This window comes from Prunus mume, linkage group LG2 (genome assembly GCF_029339155.1).
Source record: "Prunus mume cultivar Tortuosa linkage group LG2, ASM2933915v1, whole genome shotgun sequence".
Lineage (NCBI taxonomy): Eukaryota > Viridiplantae > Streptophyta > Magnoliopsida > Rosales > Rosaceae > Prunus > Prunus mume.
The window spans coordinates 42,260,978-42,283,853 of NC_142699.1; the positions used below are offsets into that span (position 1 = coordinate 42,260,978).

Genomic DNA, 22,876 nt, shown 5'->3' on the forward strand with positions numbered 1-22,876 from the left:
AAGAATGTTCCTAGAAGCACTATGTTTCACCTGTCTTCCATTCAATATGGTGCAAGCAAACCGCGTTAGCAATAGAATAAGATTTGTGTGTTGATGATACGATGCTTCGCAATCGCAAGGGATTCTATTTTGGAAAATGGATGACATCACAAAATGGCACAGGCATACATAAAATATGAGCTGTAATTTCACCCGGAATATGAGCTGTGACAGCTCCTCTCTCTCTCATCATCATCAATTCTTAATCATTTTTATTTATTTATTTATACAAGCGATATTAAGAGAATGAGAATGCGTTTATATTTTTTTGTCGATATTAAGCAAAGAAGAATGGGTGCTGGCTGTTTAATGGTTTCTCTTTTTGGCCACTTTCCAAGGTTGTGTAGAATATAGTAGAAAGAGGCTTTTATGCCGGTTGCTTATCAATTAAAGTTTTGAGCAGGATTGAAATGAACACTAAAGAATTAGGACAAAAAAAAAAAACATTAATGAAAAATAACGTAGGGTGGGCATAATAACCGGTCCGCTGAAATATCCAAGAAACCAAACCGACATCTGGTGTGATTTTGTTTGATTACCAATCACACAAATTTTCTCCATTAGTGTGTCAATCCGAACCGACATCGATTTGGTGGTTTGGTTCGGTCTGTAATTTGAGAGCTAAAGTGTGCCAAACTGGTTTATGTTTAAACTTAAAACATAACGTCTTTTTATTTATCATGGAACTCCAGTAAATGTTAACAAGTGGACGATAAGTGTTTATGCAAAAATTTTGATCATCCAAATTTTATATGAACGTGACCGGAATTCCTACAATCAAAAAAATTGAAAAGTTCAAAATCATAAGTAACATGAGAATTCGAACCTAAGACTATCGGTCTGCTCCTTAAATAATTGACTAGTGATATATCATATTCTAGTTTTGAGCTATATCAGTGACATTTCAACATAAAATAGTGAAAAATTGTCAATTAACATATCAACATAAAATTGGTTGAATTGTCTAAGGACAACAAGATAGAGACATTTTAGCAGTCCAGCTATTCAAACACTCTTTCACTATTGATTTTTGGTGTGAGAATGGGGGACCCTTCCTTCACTGTTATTACATCTCTAAATGGAAGAAAAGTATAAAATCTTCACACAAAAAACGTTTAATCACAATTAAGAATTATTTAAAAATGGTTAATTACAATTAAGGAAAATAAAAAAAAATGAATAAGATCATAAGAAGGAGAGGGTTGTTTTCCTTAATTGGCTGCGTGTAAGGTGCGCTGTCTTTCTCGTCATTTTGCCATTTAAATAAATTATTAATTTCATTTTTTTCAAAACAAAATTTTATAGTCAAAATGGATGGAGATTAGAGAAAAAAAAATTTAAAAAATAAACAAATTAACCCAATAAACCAAAAAAAAACCCAAAATCCAAAAGCCAAGGCCAAAGACCTCTTCTCTCTCTCTCTGTCTGTCTCTCTTTGCTATTCTTATTTTGTTCAAAGAAGAAGACAATGACCAAAACAACAGCTTAGGGAATTCAGGAGCACTTCTCTCTATCTGCTCCTCCTCCTTTCCCTCCCTTTGTCTGTAACAGATCCAATTCTTATTATTTTTTCATAATTTTTTTTCTTGGTCTCAATAATCGCTTCATTTGGATCAGGTAGGTAGGTTTCGTTTCATTTAGATCTGGGTATTTCTCATTTTGCTTCATTTTTCTCTGTTCCAGATCTAATCCATCCAAGTGTTTTTATTTTATTTGATTCAGCTCTGCTGATTGCCTACCTTTGCAATTTTTTTCTTCTTGTAATGGCTCATTTGAATTCAAATTCGATTTCCCAATTGATATGGGTCAAAGTAGATGTAGATGGTATCTGGGTTGTCAATACTTGATTCAAAAGATTCATTCTATATTTATATGTAAATTGGTTTAAAACATTACATTTGGGTGCCTCTTCCATTTACAACATGTAGCATATTCCTGAAGTTTTCCAACCAATTCTGAATTCGATGACATTTGGGTTTCAATTCAATTGATGTGTTGCATTTTTTAACCAATTTTTTTTTTGGGGTGAATTTAATCAATGAACGTTCTGTTCTGTTATTGGGTCCAAAGATCTTCAACCTTGTCTTGTATTAATTGAATTGATGATTCTTATAGGTAAAGTTTTCCTTAGAGGCGATATTCATTTGAATTGGATCGTGGAATTTGCTGCTGTTAGTGATTTCTGTTAATTCGGAAACGAGCTACAATGAAGAAAGTCTTTGATCAAACTGTTAGGGACATGTAAGTCTCGAATTGTGTTCATCAGATTAAATTGCTTAGATAATGATCTTCCTACCTAGCATTTGAGTGTTGCTTGTTACTTTAAGATTATTGTGAAAAAACTGATATTGAATTGTACTTTTGACAAATTTCGAGTTTTTATGCCCCTCTGTTGATAAAATAACTTCTTATTTTTCCCTATATTTTGCAACCAAAACTGCGTAACTGTAGTTCTTTATTGTGTTCTTGCAGCAAGAGAGAGGTGAATAAGAAAGTGCTTAAAGTTCCTGGAATAGAACAGAAGGTAACCTTCTTCTCTGTTAGTTGTTCTATGTCAATATGCAAAAGTAAGTTGGTTAATAGTCATCAATGCCTAGGTTCAGTGGTCGTGAGGTAGAACTCTAATAGGCTTTGAATTTATATTCTCTTTCTTACTCAATTACTCACTCTCTCTCCCATTTCCTTTCAAGGTTCTTGATGCTACTAGTAATGAGCCCTGGGGTCCTCATGGATCACTTCTTGCTGATATTGCACAGGCAACCAGAAACTAGTAAGCTTCGTAGTTTCCTTTTATGGGTTCTTTGAATCTCTAACTATCTTCGAAATAATTCATTTTGGAACAATTGTGCAGCCATGAATACCAAATGATCATGTCCGTAATTTGGAAGCGGCTAAGTGATACTGGGAAGAATTGGAGGCATGTTTACAAGGTTTGTCATGTTCTATATGCTTTTTGTAGTAACTGGCAGATACACATTGTTTAGCTTGCTCTCTCTCTCTCTCTCTCTCTCTCACCCCAGGTCCCCTCCATCCCCATGTACTGTATGAGTAACTCCTATTATCACCGTCATGAGATTTCCTATTTTTAGTTTTATGATGCAGCAATATGGTAATGTTTTGTTTACTATATGTGTTGGTTCATAAAATATTTTGTTCTTAACTGCAGGCATTAATTGTTTTGGAATACATGGTGGCTCATGGGTCAGAGCGTGTCATCGATGATATCAAGGAGCATGCGTATCAAATATCAGTAATTTCCGCCTCAATGCTGTTTCCAAGATTCATATTAAGTCTTTGGTTTTTTTTTTTTAAAGGAGAATTGCAAAGAAAATGTATCTGCTATCCTTACCACTTGTGCTAGCCCCAATGGCTTAGCAATCTGCTTTATTCATTGAGCTAACTGAACTAGTACTTTTTCTATGATACAGACATTATCCGATTTTCAATACATTGATTCCAGTGGAAGGGACCAGGGAAGTAATGTCAGAAAGAAGTCTCAGAGTCTTGTGGCCCTTGTCAATGATAAAGAAAGGATAATTGAGGTTAGACAGAAAGCAGCTGCTAACAGGGACAAGTAAGCATGCTCTCAGAAAGGGTTGTTAAAAATACTGCCATGTTATTCTCGGACATTGCTATATAGCATATAATGCATAAAATTAAATACAATTGTTTGTACCTATAGTATCAGGCTTCATAATTTATATTTTTCATTTATATGGGGTTCACAATGGTCTGAAAACCTGAAGTTGTTTGGTCTGCTGCTTTGTCTATTTTATTTATTTATTTTTACTATAAGAGACATACTTTCATTAATAAAAATAAAAATACAATACTATATAATATAATACAAGGGAGAAGATGTCCATTTCTCTAGCTAGACTACTCAACTACAACTTCAAAAGACAGCTAAAAATCATAATATTACATGGCAGCAAACAAACAGCACAGTAAAATACAGCAGCACTCCAACAATAAAACATACTTTCTGTCTTGCTTCGACATCCATTTTTTATTTTTAAAAAGCAGTCCATGCAATTAAGAACAGGAAAAGTTTCTTCAGTAGAAATATGTGAGAGCGTTAAGTTTCTTAAGTCTCATATTGAAGTTTCTTTATTGATGCACAGTATTAATTTGAGGAGTGGCTGTAACTTGTCTCTTGTTTTTGAGTTATTGCATCTACATTAAATTATCGAGGCAGTTTAAGAATATTTCATTGATTTTAATTTGTCTTCATTTGATGAGTTATGAATTAATTGTAATGCTTTTCCTGTAATATTTCCCTTTTGTATTTTTAAACATAAATGGGCACCTTGTCCTTTCTTGCACCTTCTATTTCAGTTTTGTTAAATTCAAATGTTTCCTATGATAGACCCTTAAAATTTTCCATATTTATTGTGAGGAACATCTCACTAGCTAATTGTAGCTTATCATGCTCATCATCTTATGTGCAGTTCAGATAATAGTTCAAAACAGTGATTTACTTATGTTTTTCCTTTTATAAATGTTTTTGCTAGTTGTAAGAGGGAGAAGTCGAAGGAGTAGTATTGTAAAACTACCCCTGGTTCTTCCTTTACAGGAAACCATAATGAAACAGGTTTATGACTCTTTTCTGTATCGCAACAGGTTTCGTAATACATCATCACCAGGCGGAATGTATAGGCCCGGTTCCTATTCAAGTACAGGAGGATATGGTGACAAATATGACGATGATCGTTATGAAGGCCGCTATGGAGGCAGGGATGAGGATAGAAATGGTTATGGTTATGGGAGGGAAAGAGAATTGGGCTATAGGGATGACGACCGGTATGGAAAACAAGGGGATTCATATAGTCGTGATGGAGATCGTTATGGCAGAGAATATGATGAACGCAACGGCAGAGAAGGTTTTAGGGATGATGATTACCGAGGAAGAAGTCGAAGTGTTGATGATTACCATGACTCTAGAAGTAGAAGCTCTGATAGAGAGAGAGAGCGCTCATTAGATGATGATGGCCAATATTCATCTCGGTAATTGCCTACTTCTGTTGATAATCTTGAATCACTAGCATGATTAAGAACCGTTTTCATTTTATTGGTGGCGTTATTGATTTTGTTTTGGCTTATCATGCTCAACTCTCTAATTTAAGAATGTCGACTTAGTTTTTCACTTGAACATTAAGAAGGGAAAGTTGTTATGAACAATTTTGTTTTATTTTTATATATAATTTTTGTGATGGTTCTCTGATGAGGGATAAGAAAATCTTAAAAAAAATATTATTTTGAACAGGGATTAAACACATTTTCCATTTTAATGCTTGAAAACTGGAAGTTATCTTCGTAACATGCCAAATTATTATGTTTAAAAGAAAATATCTGTCACAATTTAGGCTACAATCGATGCCTTCATGGTATACTTGACCTAGATTATAAACTTATTTTTTGTCCTTTGTTTGTCCTCACTGCAGTGGTAGTGGCGCTAGAGCTGATGACCAATCTCAGGATGGAAGGTAAATCTGCAGTTGATTTGTGCTTGATATATATCTAAAAATCTGTGTGTGTTAGGAAGTTATTGGACATGACTATATGTGATTAAAGTTGGACAGGAATCAAATGATACAATTATGATCCTAATATTATCACTCTTCTAAATCACATAATACATATGAAGAAATTCAAATTTTTTCACTAAGTATTTTGTTGTATGAGGAACATTATGATTTCTAGTATAAAGATTTTCTTTTAAGATTGGTAGTACCTTTACTTTATTTTTAAGATCTCTGGGTTTCTTTACTTACTCATATGAAGGAAATTTCTATATATTCCAATTAAGAAGGCTTCTATGTTTTTTGGTCACTAAAATAGGTGGATGGAGATAGCATGACATGAAAAAGAATTAACTAATTTAATTTATAGGCATTTTTAGAAAAACAATGTTCACCCACATTGGCATCCATATTTGTGTGTTTTTTATTGGTGGTATATATGTACATAAATTAATATATGATACATTCAAGAAATATTAAAGATTTTGGTAAGAAAAACAAAGTAATGATAATATATTTGAAATTCAGTGATAATGTTGTTTCACAAATATTCATCACGCTCAAAGCATTCCAGAATATTGCGAGTTCCCCTTAAGAATATTAGTCATTATCTGCAGGCTAAGTAGGAAATTTTCGGAACAAAACATTGGCGCTCCTCCTAGTTATGAAGAGGTTGTAAGTGAATCTCGAAGTCCTGTTCACAGTGAAAGGTATTTTTTTCTTTATAAAGATATAAAATTCACATTTTATTTATATTTGTTCTATTATAACAGTAGCTCAATCATTTAATATTTCTTTACAGGGGTGGAGAAACTCCAACAGCTTCTGCTCCTAGAGCTTCTTCTCCCCCAACAAGCACTAATCCAGGCCAAGCAACCAGTGCTCAAGTTGCTTCTGCATCGCCTGTAAAGCAGGAAGTGGAGTCTTCCGATGAATTTTTTGATCCACGTGGTTCTGTTTCAGGTTAGTAAGTCTTGTGTACGTGTTTGTGCTTTATTCAAGCTTGAAGTGCGGAATAATGAGCTATCACTGTATCATCAATGATGTTAACTCATTGGTTCTGATTGTGAAATGTTGCACACGTCAGGATGGGGGTATTTGAATGGCAGATGGTCCCATTCAAACGACATGGGACATCTGCTACTAAACGGTCCCTACTCGATATGCACTTTACTTTTGCATGAATTCTTTATTTTCTTTTATCTTGATTGTTAATCATGTTAGTAGATTCAGACGTGATTTTGGCTGATTAACAGTCTAAAACATAATATACTAGACTATTTGAGAACTATTACCTGTTTCATATATATTTTTTCTGATAATATAGAACCAGAAGTTCCTTTATATATGTGAAAAGTTGCATGTTTTCTTTGTATGAGAAAAATGCCCACAATATGTCTTATAAAGTTAGTGACTATAAATCATAATGGTGAGATCAGTAGGAGCTGTGGAGGTTGAGGTAACGACATAATACTTTGTGATGGAATGATAGGTGATGGTGGTTGTGTAGGTTATGGTTCCGATTAGGCATGGTAGTTGCAGTTGTGGTAACTTTGGGCAGTGTAGATTTATTGTTGGCAGCCTCCTCTTAGTTTGATCCTCTTATCAGGCTTGGATGCTATTTTTACCAGTTGTGTTCAACATCATAATACTGTTTAGGCAAAGGTAGTTTAGTTTTGGATGTGTATAGAGAACCAAGATCTTGTGTAACAATAGTGTTTTTATGTTGGTTTCCTGAATATAGAACCAGATCTTTAACTATTTGGTTTCCTTTTGCAAGCAGGTTTCGTTTTGATATAGTTGTTTTGTGGCCCTTTAGGTATATTATTTTGTTTACAGTAAGAAAAAAATGCAGCACTATGAAAAACTCATACTGTCTTTCCTTTAGCAGCTGCCCAAACTGCCCAAGCTGCCCCAGCTGCCCAAACTGCCCAAGCTGCCCCAGCTGCCCAAACTGCCCAAGCTGCTTCAGCTGCCCCAGCTACCTCAAACAATGTTGAGATTGACTTACTCGGCTCCCTATCAGACTCATTCTCTTCAAATGCATTGGCCATTGTGCCAACTACATCTCCTACCACTACATTTGAACCTGATGCCCATGCAAACTCTGGTTCTGCGACCACATTTGTGGCAACTCCATCAGCTTCTAATGTTATGAGCCAGGTAGGCATTTTTTATGTCATAAAAAAATTTGAAGGGCCGTACTTCTTGAGTTGAGTTATGACAGGATAATCGTTTAGGAGATCTTTCAATTTGATTCTTGGATGTATTTAACATGTCCATTTTTTGGTCAGAGTAATATGTCTCATTTATGACCCACTTTTACAGGTTATATGCATATCACACAACAAATTTCCCCTGGACACATTCATTATTCTGTTTGTTTTTAAATGGGTTATCTTCCTTAGGAATAAATATATGGATCATTTAGTATATGAGTAAAATGGTAAAATGTAATATTGGTATGTAAAAGGCTTCTCTCTACAATTATAGGAACGGAATTTATAATTTGAAAATTTTGAAATATTAAAAGTTCTTTCTCATCGCATCTCATATTAATAATGGTTTCAATGGCTAACATGTTCAGAGTAGTTGACATTAGAGAATCTGTGACCCCCGCTTTCTCTGCTGTATCTTCATCTATGTTTTTGTCATTTTCCATGGAATTAAAATGGCTACATTAAACTTTGGCCCTTGTAGTTTGAGGTGTTTTCCACTTAAGTCCCCGTAGTTTTAAATTTTCCAATCAAGTCCTTTATAACAGCAAGTTAAGTATTTCCGCCTAAACTTTGGGGACAAAATTGTATAGCCAATTATAATTATTGGATTAAGAGTGTTCTCCTTTGATGCAGTCATTTGATGATCCATTTGGCGACTCCCCCTTCAGAGCTCTCCCTTCCAGTGAGACTGTCCAACCTCAGCCACAGACTTCCACGCCCACAGACTCTTTCCCTCCAACCATGAACCAGAGTGCAGCTAACTTTCCCTTTGGGGACTCATTTTCTGCCGTAACTTATTCGGCACCTGGGGTTTCCAGTGTTCAAACTCCTCCAACAAACCCACAATTTTTGCCTCAAGAGCAGTCTGCTGAACACAACACTGATATTCTTGCAGATATTCTCCCCCCTCCTGGACCTTCACCTGTCATGACTTCACAGCCACCCTTTTCAGGTTCAACAGGTCAACCTTCACAGCCAAATGCTAATATGTATGGGAATTTTCATGCACAGCCTGGAGCTATTGTGCCTCATAATCAAACTGGATTTGCTGGACAAAACAGCAGTGGGGGTTTTTCCCCACAGGGAGGACCTGCAGCTCCCATCACTTCACATGTGGCTCCCCAAACTCCGACAGGACCAATTGCGCAGTTTAACAGTGGGAATTTCATTTCACAACAAGGTGGATTTTCCGCTCCCAATAGCGGAAACTTCTTCCCACAACAGGGAGGTTCTACGGCTCCCATCACCTCGTACATGGCTCCTCAAACTCATACTGGACCAGCTGCACAGCTTAATGGTGGGAACTTTCATCCACAACAGGGTTCTGTCGGCCCAGTAGCTTCGCAGGCTGTTCATCAAGCTCCAACTGGACCAGGTTTGCAGCACAACAGTGATGTTCTTGGAAACCTTTTTCCACAAACAGGGCCAAACACTTCAATGGGTTCACATCAAGCACTGCCATCTTCAACAGGGGCACTTTCTATAGTTGCTCAACCACCTAAAGACAAGTTTGAGCCCAAGTCAGCAGTTTGGGCTGATACACTGAGCAGAGGACTAGTTAATTTTAATATATCCGGAGGTGAGTGCCATATGTGCCTGGTTTTTTTCCTCTTTTGGCAGGAGGACAAGCCTCTTCAACTTGTTTATTGACTGTCTATGTTTTTTGTGGCTCTTGTAACGGCTTTTGTTTATTTTTATCTGCAGCTAAAATTAATCCGTTGAATGATATTGGAATTGATTTTGATTCCATTAACCGGAAAGAAAAGAGGATGGAGAAGCAGCCAGCAACTCCTGCAGCATCTACTGTTACCATGGGTAAAGCTATGGGATCTGGTTCTGGTATTGGCCGTGCAGGTGCAAGTGTTCTTAGGGGTCAACCAAACCCTATGATAGGTTCTGGTATGGGCATGGGTATGGGTCCAGGTCCAGGTCCAGCTATGGGTATGGGTATGGGTATGGGTGGCGGTCCGGGTGGAGGCATGGGCATGGGTGGCTACGGAGGCATGAATCAACCCATGGGTATGGGAATGGGGATGGGGATGGGGAACATGGGGATGGGAATGAATATGGGCATGGGGATGCAAGGGCCAACTGGATTGCCTCCTGGGTCAAACATGCCTGCCGGTTATAACCCCATGATGGGGGCAGGTGGTTATCCTCAGCAGCCATATGGCGGTGGCTACCGATGAAATTCACGGAAATAATCAATACATGTTTGATTTGAGGTCGATGAGATTGCAATGCCAAGCTGGGTTTTTACTATAAAATTCTATCACAATTCACATCTAGACCAATATTTGGTATAGAAGGTTGTATTTCAAAACAAAAGTGGTGTAATTTTATGTGGCCCCCATGTGATGTATTTTTTATCCGCCCCTTTGTAACTCTCCTGGTTTCTCAAGGGGTCACTAGAGAGTTATATAGGTGCAGTGCCTTGGCTGGTTTCTGCTGTTGTCTTGTTTGTGTAGTAGTGGAGATAACCGTTCTCAGGTTATCGTTTCTGTTTTTATCTTTTTTATATTTTTTTAATATCAGATATATATTCTTTTTGTCAGTTGGCTAAATAAGTGTTGATTCATTCCTGAACTCACTCATCTTTTATTTTATTTTATTTTTTCTCTAATGGAATCAGAATACGTTGTCTGTTTGGCGAGAAGGTATGAGAACGGGACGGGGTAGGGCTGGGTTTATCATTCCCATCCCTGTCCAGCCAGATAAATGGTGATTCCGTCAGGCATATGGTCTTAACGGTACCTCTTTCCTTATTAGGAATGATAAAAATTGAACATTGATAAAATAACACTAAATCTAAAAGGCAGGCAAATTAATTTCGAAAAATCTGTTACGGGTTGGCGGGTTGATGTCATCCAAATTGTATAATTTTTTTTTTTTTTTCTTCCAGCAAATGGTATTTGTTTGTTCGAAATGTAGTATAATTACACGACATCTAGAAAGCAATCACAATCAGAATTTTTTTCCATCTCTTGAAAAGAAAGTTTGTGTACATACTTTTTTCTAACATTTCTTCTTCATGTGCCAATAATTATGACAATCTTTCTTCTAAACCTGACATTGTTCTCACCACCAGTTTCTTTTGCCAAGTATGAGTGTGTAGGTCACCAATCATAGAAGTTAAACACTTGCATCTGCATTTTGGTATTTTTCTACCCAATTTGAGAAATTGTCTCTTAAGAGAATACCCAATAAACAAAGCGTCTTGGAGGACCGTTCATGTTATACAGAGAATACCTTTAGCATTAAACTGGTAAAACCGCATTGGATTTACTCCAGAAAAACTTGAATCCTATCACCAATTGTGTCATTAAAATCTAACAGCACTTTCCCTCCCATTTCATCAGCTGCCTCATTCAACAGTTCTTTGATGTTTACACCGCCGAGAGCTGTTGGAAAAATGTGGACTTTTATTTATACTATAAGCGACTACCAGACTGAAGTAATTACCCATTTTCAAAAGTATAGAGAAGATGAATAATACCTGGAACTATATTTGTGATTCCATCCAAGAATCCAGCCTGTAAAATGTATATAACCAAAAAAATAAAGCACTTTTTCATAAGACAATCTGAAATATCATAACTAGCATGCAGGGGATTGGTGTATGAAATCATTTCAAAGATTAAGAGACAGGAAAAATGGGGTGGGATTACAAAGAAAACTTCCTAGACCTTCACCCTTCTTCCCTCCATCAAAAACCTTCCGCCTTCTACAAAACACAGCAGTACAGGATGTTGGAATCATCCAACTCAAAGTAGTTTCCTTGAAAAACCTTGATACAATTAGGCAAACTTCTCTTTTCCAAGAAAGTTTGAAGCCTTCTCTTGTTCTTCAAGATTCTATAGCCGCGCCCACTTCTGCTCCTTTACATTTTTCTTGATAAGCATCTCCTTGTACATCTACTATTGATTTTCTAGTGTAGGAAAATGTTCTCTTGGGAGTCGGGATGAAGCCAAAATTGCAAAGTCTTCTCAACTTCCATCCATTAAAGTTGATGGCAGATTGCACCCTGGCACTGTTCACCTAATATCACAACACCTTAGGGATTCTAATGATATAAGAGTGAAGACCAACTTGGGATTATCAATAAGGTTGATGGTGAACCTTTTCCGAGAAGTGCACGAAAGTGGTGTGCTTGGACCAAGAACTTCAAGAAAAAGGTTATAGAGGTTTTGTCATAACAAGGACCGACTCCTAGAGGTTTCAGCTATTGTGCGAGGTCCCTAAAAGTGACAGTTTTACTCTTTCTGAATACCAGAAATAGTTGAGGTTATGAATGTAATTAGCACATCACCTAAACTTTATGCACTACAGAAAGATGCCATGATAAATGTTTAAAAGAATAATAAAACATAAACTACATAATGAAAAGTAAAATATAGTTGAAAGTTATTTTAAATAAAAGAGTTAAGGCTTCATCATTAAACTACTAGGTTTTGTTTTCTCTATTTTTATTTTCTATAATAGTTTGGTTCTAACAACAAAAGCACTATGAAGGGAATGCTATGCAATAAGAAAACTATACGATATCTGTGCCCATAAAGAATAGATGACTTACAGGAATCCTAACGTCAAGTTTCTCAAATCCATCTCTTCCAGTTATTTTGACCCTCAACGTCCGAGACCAGATCCCAGAAAATGAACCCCTGGAACCATCTGCACCATAGTTATTGTAGACGTCAGGTGTTATAACTTCAACAATGGGATCTTGAGGACTCTGATCTTTCTGCTCTGCATCCTCTTTAACCCTCCTTTGGAGACTGTACACATTACTGGTCACTGGAAAATAACCTTCACATATAAGCACTAAGAAACAGAAAATGGCCATCTATATCTATAGAACTTTGGGTGGGATGGTAACTGGTACAGGAAAAATTGGCCAATCTTGGATATTTCCTTTAATGGAAACAAGTTGAAATTTATCTTCCAAAGAGTCATTCATACTGTGATGTTAATCCAGCTTTAACCCAGTTAACTTCTGATGAAAGTAATCAACCTCAATCAGAACAGAGGGAAAGACATTGGATTTCCAGTTGATAATATCCAACTTCATGTTACAGGCCGTGTGATAACGAATTATCATCATTCGGAAGTGGGTAAGCAGTAATGACATAGATATGAGTCATGTGACTTTACAAGGTACTCACATCTTTCTGAAGATTGTGGAGTGATGCTGGCAGAATACCGCTTTTCTTCGTCATAATAATTGTTGAAACCTAGGATTTCCTTAAGCTCTTCGAAGGATGGCATGCTTCCAGGAGGAGGGATACGACCTCCTCTGATACCAGCTAGTGCTTCCTGCAATTGATTCATATAAGTTCCTTGACCATAAGTAATATTCTAAATTAGAGAATTCTAGACGAGTAACACTTCTGAAAACCATAGAAAAATGCATGGTCTTTTCTGAAAATTAGTTTGTTGACAGATTTGGTGATAATACCTTTAATATTCTTAACCAGATTATGTATTCATATAATAAGTGAATTACTCGCCGTGGAATCTAACAGAATCATGTCACAAGATAACTTAAAAATTGAATTTAGTGCAAAGTACCTTACATAACAACGTAAATTGTTACGATTTCACTTTATAGATCTGTAGCAGCCATTATTAATTGAAAAAACTACGTTATACCTCAAATTGATTCCGTGTGAAAGATAATGGAACAAAATTGCCTTTTTGTTCATTAATATATAGAAAATAATTCCATTTCCAAGGAAATGGATAAAAGAGTTCTAAAGATACAGAACCATTCTAGTGGAACTTGTACACTTCCAGATTGTATTGTAAAGGCCAAGAATTCAAGGTGTAATCATTTGAGGATTTTCTTTAGCAAAGAATACCCACAGAGATTGTAACCCACAAATCCATTACTACTATTTTGTACACAGTTTCTTGTCTATTTAATTTTCAGGAAATTAGTGGTTATGTTTTTCTTAGCTGCTCAAATGTTCTGGGTTTTGAACAACATCATTAATTCACGTAAGAAAATCAGAGAGATCAAGAGTCATAACTATTTCAAACCTTTTTATAGTAGCACAGTTATTGGATTTCCAAGACAATTGAACTTTTCTTTTGTCCATGAACTGGACTCAAATGAAATGAAAAGGTATAGGCATGTTACCTGCATTGCTCGAATAGAAACCCCAATCAAGGAAAGTGGATAGGTCACAAGTTTATATCCAACATCCTCAAGTTCAAGAGGATTGAGTATTGGTGTTTTGCCCCCTCCTTCAAGCATATTGGCCTGATAGAACGTAGAGCTTTATCAATCTCTGCAAATCATTTTCATTTTTGTACAACGCTTCTGATGTTACAAATTTGAGTCAGATGATTTTTTCTTAGATTAATGATTGACATATCTTGATATGTATAAATCACATGTTTCCATATGGATGCAGTGCAGCTAAAATACCTGAAACTAAATGTAATTTCTCGTTCATGCAACAGCAAATATCTCATACAATACCCACATGGTAACTAACCTAAATATCTCTGTTAAGAATGTCCAAATATGTTCTTGTAAACAGAAATTACACATGATAATGAACCAAAAAAAGTAATGAAAAGTGCATGTAGTCAGATCCAGAACTTACAACTACAGCAGTATCACACCTTGTGGACATAACATGCCCTATCAAGTTTGACACTCCATAAACAACTAATAAACAAAAACCAAGGACCAAATAATAAATATCCCAGGCAGCAGAATGATGCTGTAGTAAATGATCAACAAATTCTATATCTTCCTTACACATTTAGCACCAGGTGACAGATATCCTTCAGAGTTCAGCTTTTACCACTTTGTTGAGTGCTCCAGTCAGAACATAATTTGGAGTCGTGCTACAACATATTTCTCAACTTACATGGTACAGATATATTCAACTTTGTTGGATAAAAAGAACAGTTTTTCAACAACCAGTATCACAGGAGAGAATAAAAGCTGAAACTTTTTATGTTTACTTTTTTAATTTTCAATTCTAGATATCATTCAGGTTTATCTTCTGCTTCCAACACATGGGTTATAGTCAAACCCAATTGTTTTTGGGATAAAGGGTTAGTTGGGTTGAGTTGGGCCTTGGGAGAGTGTGTGTGTATATACACATGCATTTAAAAGGGTTTACTATACGACTTAGGAGAAATGTAATAAATGCCAAATCTTCAACAACATTAGATGTTTGTTACTTGTTAATGTACCATGAAAAATGTAAGGTACCATTTTTGGAACTGGGGAAGATATTCCACAAAAAGCCTTCATCTCTTCTTTAGAAGTTAGTGCATCAATGAAAAGAACATCTGCTCCAGCATCAGCAAATGCCCTTGACCTCCAGAGTGCTTCATCCAAAGACACTGCTTGACGAGAATCAGTTCGTGCTACAATGACAATGTCAGAGCCACTCTCTTTCCGAGCATCAACAGCTGCTCTTATCCGTATCACAGCCTCCTCTCTTGAGACCACTTTCCTGCCTTTCGTATGACCACAAGCCTTTGGAGAGACCTAAAGAGGATAGCTTTGTAACCAATAAGTGTCTCATACAGGCACAAAATAACAGAACGCACAATACTTAACAAAACAAGGAAATTTTTTACAAAAGGATTGTTAGAAAGTGTTTCACATCAACTTATCAAACCAACCACAAAGTCATACAAAGGTATACCAGGAGGATACTCAGAAATTACTTCACCTAACAATACAAAATCACACCATGCAACAGCCAGTGCATGCAAGAGTGAGTAAGAAGATGAAAACAGGCAGATTCATGGATGAAAAATTATATTTTAATATTATAACCTGATCTTCAAGCAGAATCCCAGCAAAACCGGCTTTAATATATCCCTTGACAGTTCTCTTAACATTGATTGCATTCCCGTATCCATTATCCCCATCCCCGATAACAGGAATTGACACAGCTTGGGTAATTTGTTGCCCCTGATCCACCATTTCTCCATAGGATATCAAACCTGTATCTGGCAATCCTAATCTAGCAGCCGATATCGAAAACCCTAATGGAAGAAAAAAATGGCATTAATAAATTTGTTTCTCTGTTTATACACTTACACAAGAAAATATACCACGAAATAACCAAGAACTCAGATCCATATGCAGTAACTCAACTTCAGTTACTTGCTTTCAGGTGTTATGATTTTTATAAAAGAATTAATAGGGTTTAATTAAACGTGCATGAAAGCAAGTGCATACACAGTGAACAAATTTCCCACTTAAAATTCAGTTAAAGGCATTAAAATCTAATTACTGGACAGCTAAATATATATCTCACAATACAGAACATCTAGAATAGATAATATCTAGAAAAAAACAACCTGTAAACTCACATGAATAAAGAAGGACGCTAAAATATGACTTTTACGTTTGACTGCTTTAGAGTTCATTCAGATAACAAGCAATATTTTACTTTGATTGAACAATTTCTATTTCAATTACTTCCTGTTTGCCTGGTTGACAATGTAACAATAGTTTGTTCAACAATGATGTCACCAACAATGGAAAAGCTGCAGCAACAGCAGCTTGTAGATCCGATATAACTGTAAGAATATAGAACATGTATTTTCCATATTCCAAAAGCTTAAGCTTTTGTGGAACAGCATTAAACCAATAAACTTTATCAGGATATCAGAACAAGATATCTTGAGTTAGAATCCCTGCAATTGCACCCTCGCAATATAATTTGAATTCCCCATGTTGTGCTAATGAGGGAGAGAGATGCACAAGTGAATTGTGGGCTCACATCCCAACAGCTAAATCTTTTGGAAATAGGGGTATCAATAACAATGAGTATATAATCAAGAGAAGTCCCATATTCCCACAACAAGAAACAACACACTGGCAGCATGAGCACCAATAATCAACCACATATCTATTACAAAGAAAACCAATCAACCCCTTATCTAAAAATGCTCAATACCAAAGTACCAATAATCAATCCTGCCTCAAAAATCATAGTCTGATACCACCCCATATACCAAATCATGCAATTATGCCAACATCTACAAACAAGATAGAAAACCCACATCTAAGAAATTCACATACCACTGGTCAAGCAGCACTGGAAGCCAGCTCTTTCAACCAACTTGGCACTTAGAGCATCAAAACAAGCAGGGGCTTGATGAACCCCTGGCAAGTCAAGAATTCGGCGGAGCGCTTTCGCCGGAGACTCAGGGGCTGATTCTCTGCCTCTTGAGTAAGCAGCGACGAGTTGAAGGACACCCCTTTTCGCAGGAGAGGCAGAAGGGGTATGGTTTAACTTGTGGGGCAGTGAAAGTGCGCGTTGATGGAGGGATGACCCAAATGTGAGATTTGAAGATGGTGGTATTTTTGTGCTGAGATTGAAAGAGCGGGTGTGAGGAAGAGAGACAGTGCAGTATCTGCTAAGCACCAGATGCTGCAGATTCATTCTCTCTCCTCTTCAATTCAATGGCCGTGTTCAAATTGATGGAAGGCGTAATGACTTACGACAAATACAAAGACTGAGCTGAGTTCAGTCTCTTGTGTGTTTTGGGAGAAGAAAGTCACACAACTGCTGACTTGGCGACACATTCCACTTACGTCTTGCCTTGTGGCAATGCTCCGCCAATAGTTTTGTTTTAGTTTTTTAAATTTCTTTTTTATTTTAAAATTTTTATGCAAGTTATATTTGGGGAGGGGGTTTGTCCCCCACTGTTAAGGTGTCCTGGGGTTCAACACACTGTTAAAAATCTGTGAGGGTTGACGACAGGTTGGGGTGGGTGATGGCTATTTTCTTTTTGATTTTTCTTAGTTTTATTCACAAGACAATAATTAGATTCCAAGTCTAGCTATAAAATAAGTTTAAATTATTATTCTCAAATGACACATGACATATTTTCAATGGGAGTATTACTCATTGAGGTGGTAGTACATTCTTACTTTATAATTTCTTGAAGAATAATGCTACTCTTATCATATTTGTATACCATATCTTTATACCATCTTATGTGGCAGTTGAGGTGGACAGCTATATCAATTAAAATTATTTAATATTTTCTTTTCTTTTATGATTTATTCCAGTATTTGTTTTTCTAATTGCCTTAATTAAAATACACTTAATTGATTTAATTGATGTGACATATAATATAGACATTCCACATCATGTGGTATAGAAATGTGGGATAAAAATCAATGAAGTGTAATGTGGGATAAAAATCAATGTGGTACTATAAAAATCAATCCTTGGCCATAATATATAAATTGACTAAAATATACATGCCCAAAAATTCATGTGGTTAATATCAAAATTAAAAGTTCAAATAGTAAATGGGCACATACCTCTAAAAGTTTATGTGAATGCTAATTATTTTGTGCAAATTCATATCGTGTTAATGAGTTATGTGCAATATTGATATGTCAAAATTCATATAGTAACTATGTACATACCTAAATCAATGAAGTGCAATATTGATATGTCAAAATTCATATAGTAACTATGTACATACCTAAATCAATGAAGTGCAATATTGATATGTCAAAATTCCACATCATGTGGTATAGAAATGTGGGATAAAAATCAATGTGGTATAGAAATATCGATGATATTATCATTTTTTTCAGGTCGAGGATATTTTGGAACATATCCATACATATATCGTATAAGTATCGATAATATTGGAAAATATCGACGTCGATAATTTCTCTTACACTTCAGCAACATTTGACCAAAATATCGCTATAATATCAAAAATATCTAGAGATGACGAAGACAGTGAAAAATTTGAAGAGTTATTTACACTAACACCCCCTGAGGTTTCTTGTTTTTCACAAAACCCCCCTCATGTCTCAAAAATTACGCTAACACCTTATGAGGTTTCAGTTTGTTTTCACAAAACCCCTGATTGATTGTCCAAAAATTGATGATTTCATTGCAAAAAAAAAACTTATGCAAATGGCAAAATTAACCTCAATGAAGTATATGCACTCCAATCTCAAAGGCCAATTTTGTCATTTGGAGAATGTTTTTGTATAAAATCATCAATCTTTGGATGAAAAATCAATGAAAATGAGTTTTGTGAAAACAATTTAAAACCTCATGGGGTGTTCTTGTTATTTCTAAAACATCAAGGATTTTTGTGAAAAAGCAGAAAACCTCAAGGGGTGTTAGTGTAAATAACTCAAATTTGAACCTTATAGGAACTCTATTTGATACTAAGTCATTTATGTATCTTACCATGAAATGTATGAAGTGTAAAATATTATAGTAAATCATTACAAATAAATGATAATGGTGTGTTTAATATTCTTTCATTAATTACTGTAGGGGCTTTTTCTTTCGACAGGTACAAATGGGCTGAGTTGCCATAAGGAGCGAACTGATGAAGTTATCCCCTGTGTCTAAGTTTGAAGATCAAGCCCCAAGAATGCTTCGAAATGACAGAGATGCCTTAGGAAATACCTAGGTTACCTTCACCAACAAAAATAACAACAGCTTACAGATAGATTTTCTAGCTTGGCATGAGAAGCTTGTGACATGGGAGCTAAGCATTCATGAGTTTAGCATGAGAGAGAGAAAGAGTTGCGATTTCCAGAAGAGGAGATGGGAGGAGATGGAGGAAAATGGCTTGAAATTGCAAGGGTTTTAGGGATGAGAGATGATGATTGCTCTTTGGATGTGTGTTTATGGAAAGAGAGGAAGAAGATGGAAGCATGGGTGGCTTTAGCATATTCCAACAGCTTGACGAAAGCTTTGTCAAGCTCTTGGGTGATATGACAGAAGAGAAAATGGGAAGCAATGGAAGAACAAGGATTGGAATCAAAGGGTTCTAGAGATGAGAGATGATGCTTGCTCTCTCTGGATGTGGGTTTTGAGATAGAGAAATGAGGAAGATGGAAGAATAAAGCATGAAATTGAAGAGTTCCAGAGGGGATGCTTGCAGCAACCAAGGTGAGTTGTTTTTGCTGGGTAGAAAGTGGCTCCTTTTATAGGTGCTGGAAACCTTAATTTTGTCAAGTCACCCTCTCCCATTTTCCTTCACTTTCTTCCATTCCATCTTATTTGGTGAAACTTCCCTAGCCTGAGCATGTAGGCATGAAGCTTTTTAGAGTTCCAAGGTCCTTAGGCATCTGGACTTCTTCATGTGGGTGAGGAGCCACCCACTTTTGTTTCTTGTTTTCTTACCAGAACTTGAAGAGGAAAGAATGGGTAAGGGTGCTTGTCAAAAAAGGTGATTAGCACATGGGTTTGCTTGGTTTTGATAGTTTTGACAGATATGCTGGATATTTTTCACAATCTTTGGGCAATGTTTTGTTTTCAGACTTGTGAGTTCCTTTGATTTCAGATTCTGGAAGCTTTAGTGATGTGGAATTTTTTATGGGCTGTGGCTATTTGATATTTTTCTAAGATGTTTGGGCCTTTTCTTAAGGTGATGGGCTATTGGGTTTTCTCTCATGCTTACCCATATGTTTGGGCTCAAGGAATGGGCTTGAGTTTTGGTGCTCCCAAGTAGCCCAAAACTTCCACTCCTTGGACCATCAATGGGCATCGTGAATGTTCGTAACCATCCATACCACAACCCGCTTAGCAAGCCTCAGGCATTTGCGTGGCTTGGGCCCACTTAAGCTTGTAGCGTGGCATATTGCTTAAATAAGGATTTTTCGCAGTGCTGTATTGGGCCGAAAATATATTTGGGTCAAGCCTTGGATTTTTTGGGCCTCAACAATTACTACATATTTTCTACACTCACAGTGTTTGTTAGCTCGCTATATAGTCAACTTAAATAAGTGATCATGCAATGCATTTCCTTCCAATTTTTTGTGATTAAGTAATAGATAATTGACTAAATAAACATCCTTAAAAGTTTCAAGAAAAATTTCCAAGTATTTCTTACAAATTCCATGGTTTTTATTCAACTTTTATTGATATCGATAATTTCCCGATATTTTCATCAAAATTTATGTATTTTTGGACCATCGATATTTCTGACCTTAATTATGGCTCACATAAATCGATTTCCCTCCCTACCCATACCTAATAAGCCATTATAATGCCAAAATTGGAGCCTAATAATAACCCAATTCCCTTGCAAATCAATTTCTCTCCATACTAAATCCTAAATAATTCTATAATGCAATCATCATTGAAGTCTAAATGTAGATGAACTAAAATATTCATTCAAATGAGAACATGTGATATATTTTCACGAAAAGTGGACGAAATATATCTTGGGTGGTAAATTGTAACTCTTTACCAAGTACTAGTAAAAATTAAAAGTTTAGATAGTAATTGCGCACATGCCAAGTACCAGTAGAAATTGAGAATAAGCTATTGGAAGATTGCCACAAGGCAAGGCGTACGTGTGTTTGCCCAAATGGGGGAATATAAGAATTTTGGGGCTTCACTTCACACACGTGTAGTGTTGCATTATAATTGGCGTAAAATTAATATGCTAACTATCCAATTAAAAATACTCGCAAATGTACGAATATATTGGAGTATAGATTTGTAAATATGAGGTCGTTCCCAAGAGGACTTGATAGTTTATAAACAAATCTAGTTTGAGTATGTTAAGAATACTTAATTTAAACACAATCACAAGAGATGAAACAAGAAAAGTGAAAGGAAAAATAGGGGAAAAGCGACCGGTTGTTTTGTACAGAGACGAAATGTCTCGGGAGAGGGAAAAAGCGACATATTGTTTTTATCAAAGTGACCGGTCATTTTACAAGAGGCTAATTTCCTCAAATTTCCAGCTTCGACCTATGTTCCTTTTTTGACTTGTAACTTTCCAATCATTAGGCCACATTTTATGTTCTTTATATGGTTGGATTCAGTATGAACAAATGAAGAACCCAACATAGACCAAATGTCGAAATAAGCTATAGAAGTGAGTAGGATTCAGTAAAAAGAACACTCAATGTTTCAAACAATAAACACAAAGGGGGAGGGGTTTGTGATTCAAGTTACCTAATTCTACTGCTTAGAATGTAATCGAACTCTAATTTTAACAAGATTAACAAATGTGATTATCAAAGTGTAATTCAATGGTGACAAACACTAGAGCATTCGGAATCCACCCTAAGTAATCCTACTCATGTCCATGGATACTAAAGTTATGAATTCTAGGTATATTGATGAAAATATTAGCAATCAAGACCGGGTTTAGTGGCTCAAGACGCATGATTCTCTCTAAAATAAGTAAGGTGCGTGTTTAGTGCTACAATACTCTTGCTTCCCATACAATAAATCTAGGTGTGCTTAGTACTTTGATCTAACCACATGAGGAAACCATTAAGATTGAAGAGAATATGAACATCACAAGAACCCTAATAGTATGGTGTTTACTTTAGGCATTCAAGAAACCAATTCACATGAAACTCACTTAGAAAGGATTAAATCGTTTGTTGCTAATTAGAAGTTGTGTTCTTGGGTATTTTACACAACTTCTCAATTATAGCTAGATGCATACAACCTAAGGTGATCAATCAAAGGAAGCAAACACATAATATATGATTAGTTTAGTGAAAGAGAATTCATGAAAAATATCTAGAAATCCATAAACTTAAAACATCAAAACAATAGAGTAATCATGTTTAGGGCTTCAACCTAAGCCGTAGTTATGAGGTTTAGTTCCTCATATTCATTACAAAAATAACTTAAAATAAACTTAGATAGAGTTTATAGATTTTGGATGAAGGGGGAAAGCTAAAGGCATTCAATGGTGGAAAAGCTTCTTCTTCTTCTTAAGAGCTTCTCCCTCTAATTGTGTAGAGATTTTCCTTGATATTGCTTGATAGCTAACCCTCTATGTGAATGAAATTTAATGGAGAGAAGCTAGATATTTTCCTCAGCATTACGTGAAAGTATTCCTCATGCATTATATGCAAGTAATCCCTTGCATCACGTGCAAGTAATTCCCTTGTGCAGACTCTAAGTCTCATCTCCTGTGTTACGCTCAATTCTATATCGGTTGGGAGAGTTGTGATCTTCCAATGGAGCTCAATTTCTGATATGCTACAGTCGACACCCATTAGAACAAGTTCCATGAAGAGCTCCACCTCATCCAAGGACTGGGACATGATGAAACAAGGCCAAGAAGTTGACCTACGAAAATGAG

The 22,876-nt window shown here is 36.1% G+C and overlaps 2 protein-coding genes across 12 annotated transcripts; one reads left to right on the top strand and one right to left on the bottom strand.

Annotated features, from left to right (window-relative positions):
* Window positions 1–1,369: 1,369 nt before the first annotated feature.
* On the top strand, window positions 1,370–10,366 carry LOC103322507 (ENTH/VHS family protein). Of its 5 annotated transcripts, none has more exons than XM_089047512.1 (14): window positions 1,370–1,656; window positions 2,155–2,280; window positions 2,512–2,563; window positions 2,730–2,809; window positions 2,891–2,969; window positions 3,206–3,289; window positions 3,468–3,613; window positions 4,663–5,046; window positions 5,484–5,525; window positions 6,179–6,271; window positions 6,364–6,524; window positions 7,450–7,724; window positions 8,414–9,359; window positions 9,485–10,366. In XM_089047512.1, the coding sequence occupies exons 2-14, from the start codon at window positions 2,246–2,248 to the stop codon at window positions 9,967–9,969; spliced, it is 2,862 nt and encodes a 953-aa protein (XP_088903638.1). In that variant the 5' UTR covers window positions 1,370–1,656; window positions 2,155–2,245; the 3' UTR covers window positions 9,970–10,366. The 5 variants fall into 5 exon arrangements, with proteins under 5 accessions (XP_088903638.1, XP_088903640.1, XP_088903642.1 ...); XM_089047514.1 differs by having other exon boundaries at window positions 7,453–7,724; XM_089047516.1 differs by having other exon boundaries at window positions 1,371–1,656; window positions 7,480–7,724.
* A 362-nt stretch (window positions 10,367–10,728) lies between these two features.
* LOC103322502 (Phosphoenolpyruvate carboxylase family protein) lies at window positions 10,729–17,317 on the bottom strand. 7 transcript variants are annotated; one of them, XM_089047518.1, is made up of 9 exons: window positions 16,845–17,315; window positions 15,588–15,799; window positions 15,012–15,293; window positions 13,920–14,042; window positions 12,943–13,093; window positions 12,354–12,574; window positions 11,277–11,313; window positions 11,030–11,199; window positions 10,729–10,926 (listed from the first exon to the last, which is right to left on the bottom strand). In XM_089047518.1, the coding sequence occupies exons 1-8, from the start codon at window positions 17,206–17,208 to the stop codon at window positions 11,063–11,065; spliced, it is 1,527 nt and encodes a 508-aa protein (XP_088903644.1). In that variant the 5' UTR covers window positions 17,209–17,315; the 3' UTR covers window positions 10,729–10,926; window positions 11,030–11,062. The 7 variants fall into 7 exon arrangements, with proteins under 7 accessions (XP_088903644.1, XP_008222651.2, XP_088903646.1 ...); XM_008224429.2 differs by having other exon boundaries at window positions 10,729–11,181; window positions 16,845–17,311; XM_089047520.1 differs by having other exon boundaries at window positions 10,906–11,199; window positions 12,354–12,451; window positions 16,845–17,316.
* Between the last annotated feature and the right edge of the window lie 5,559 nt (window positions 17,318–22,876).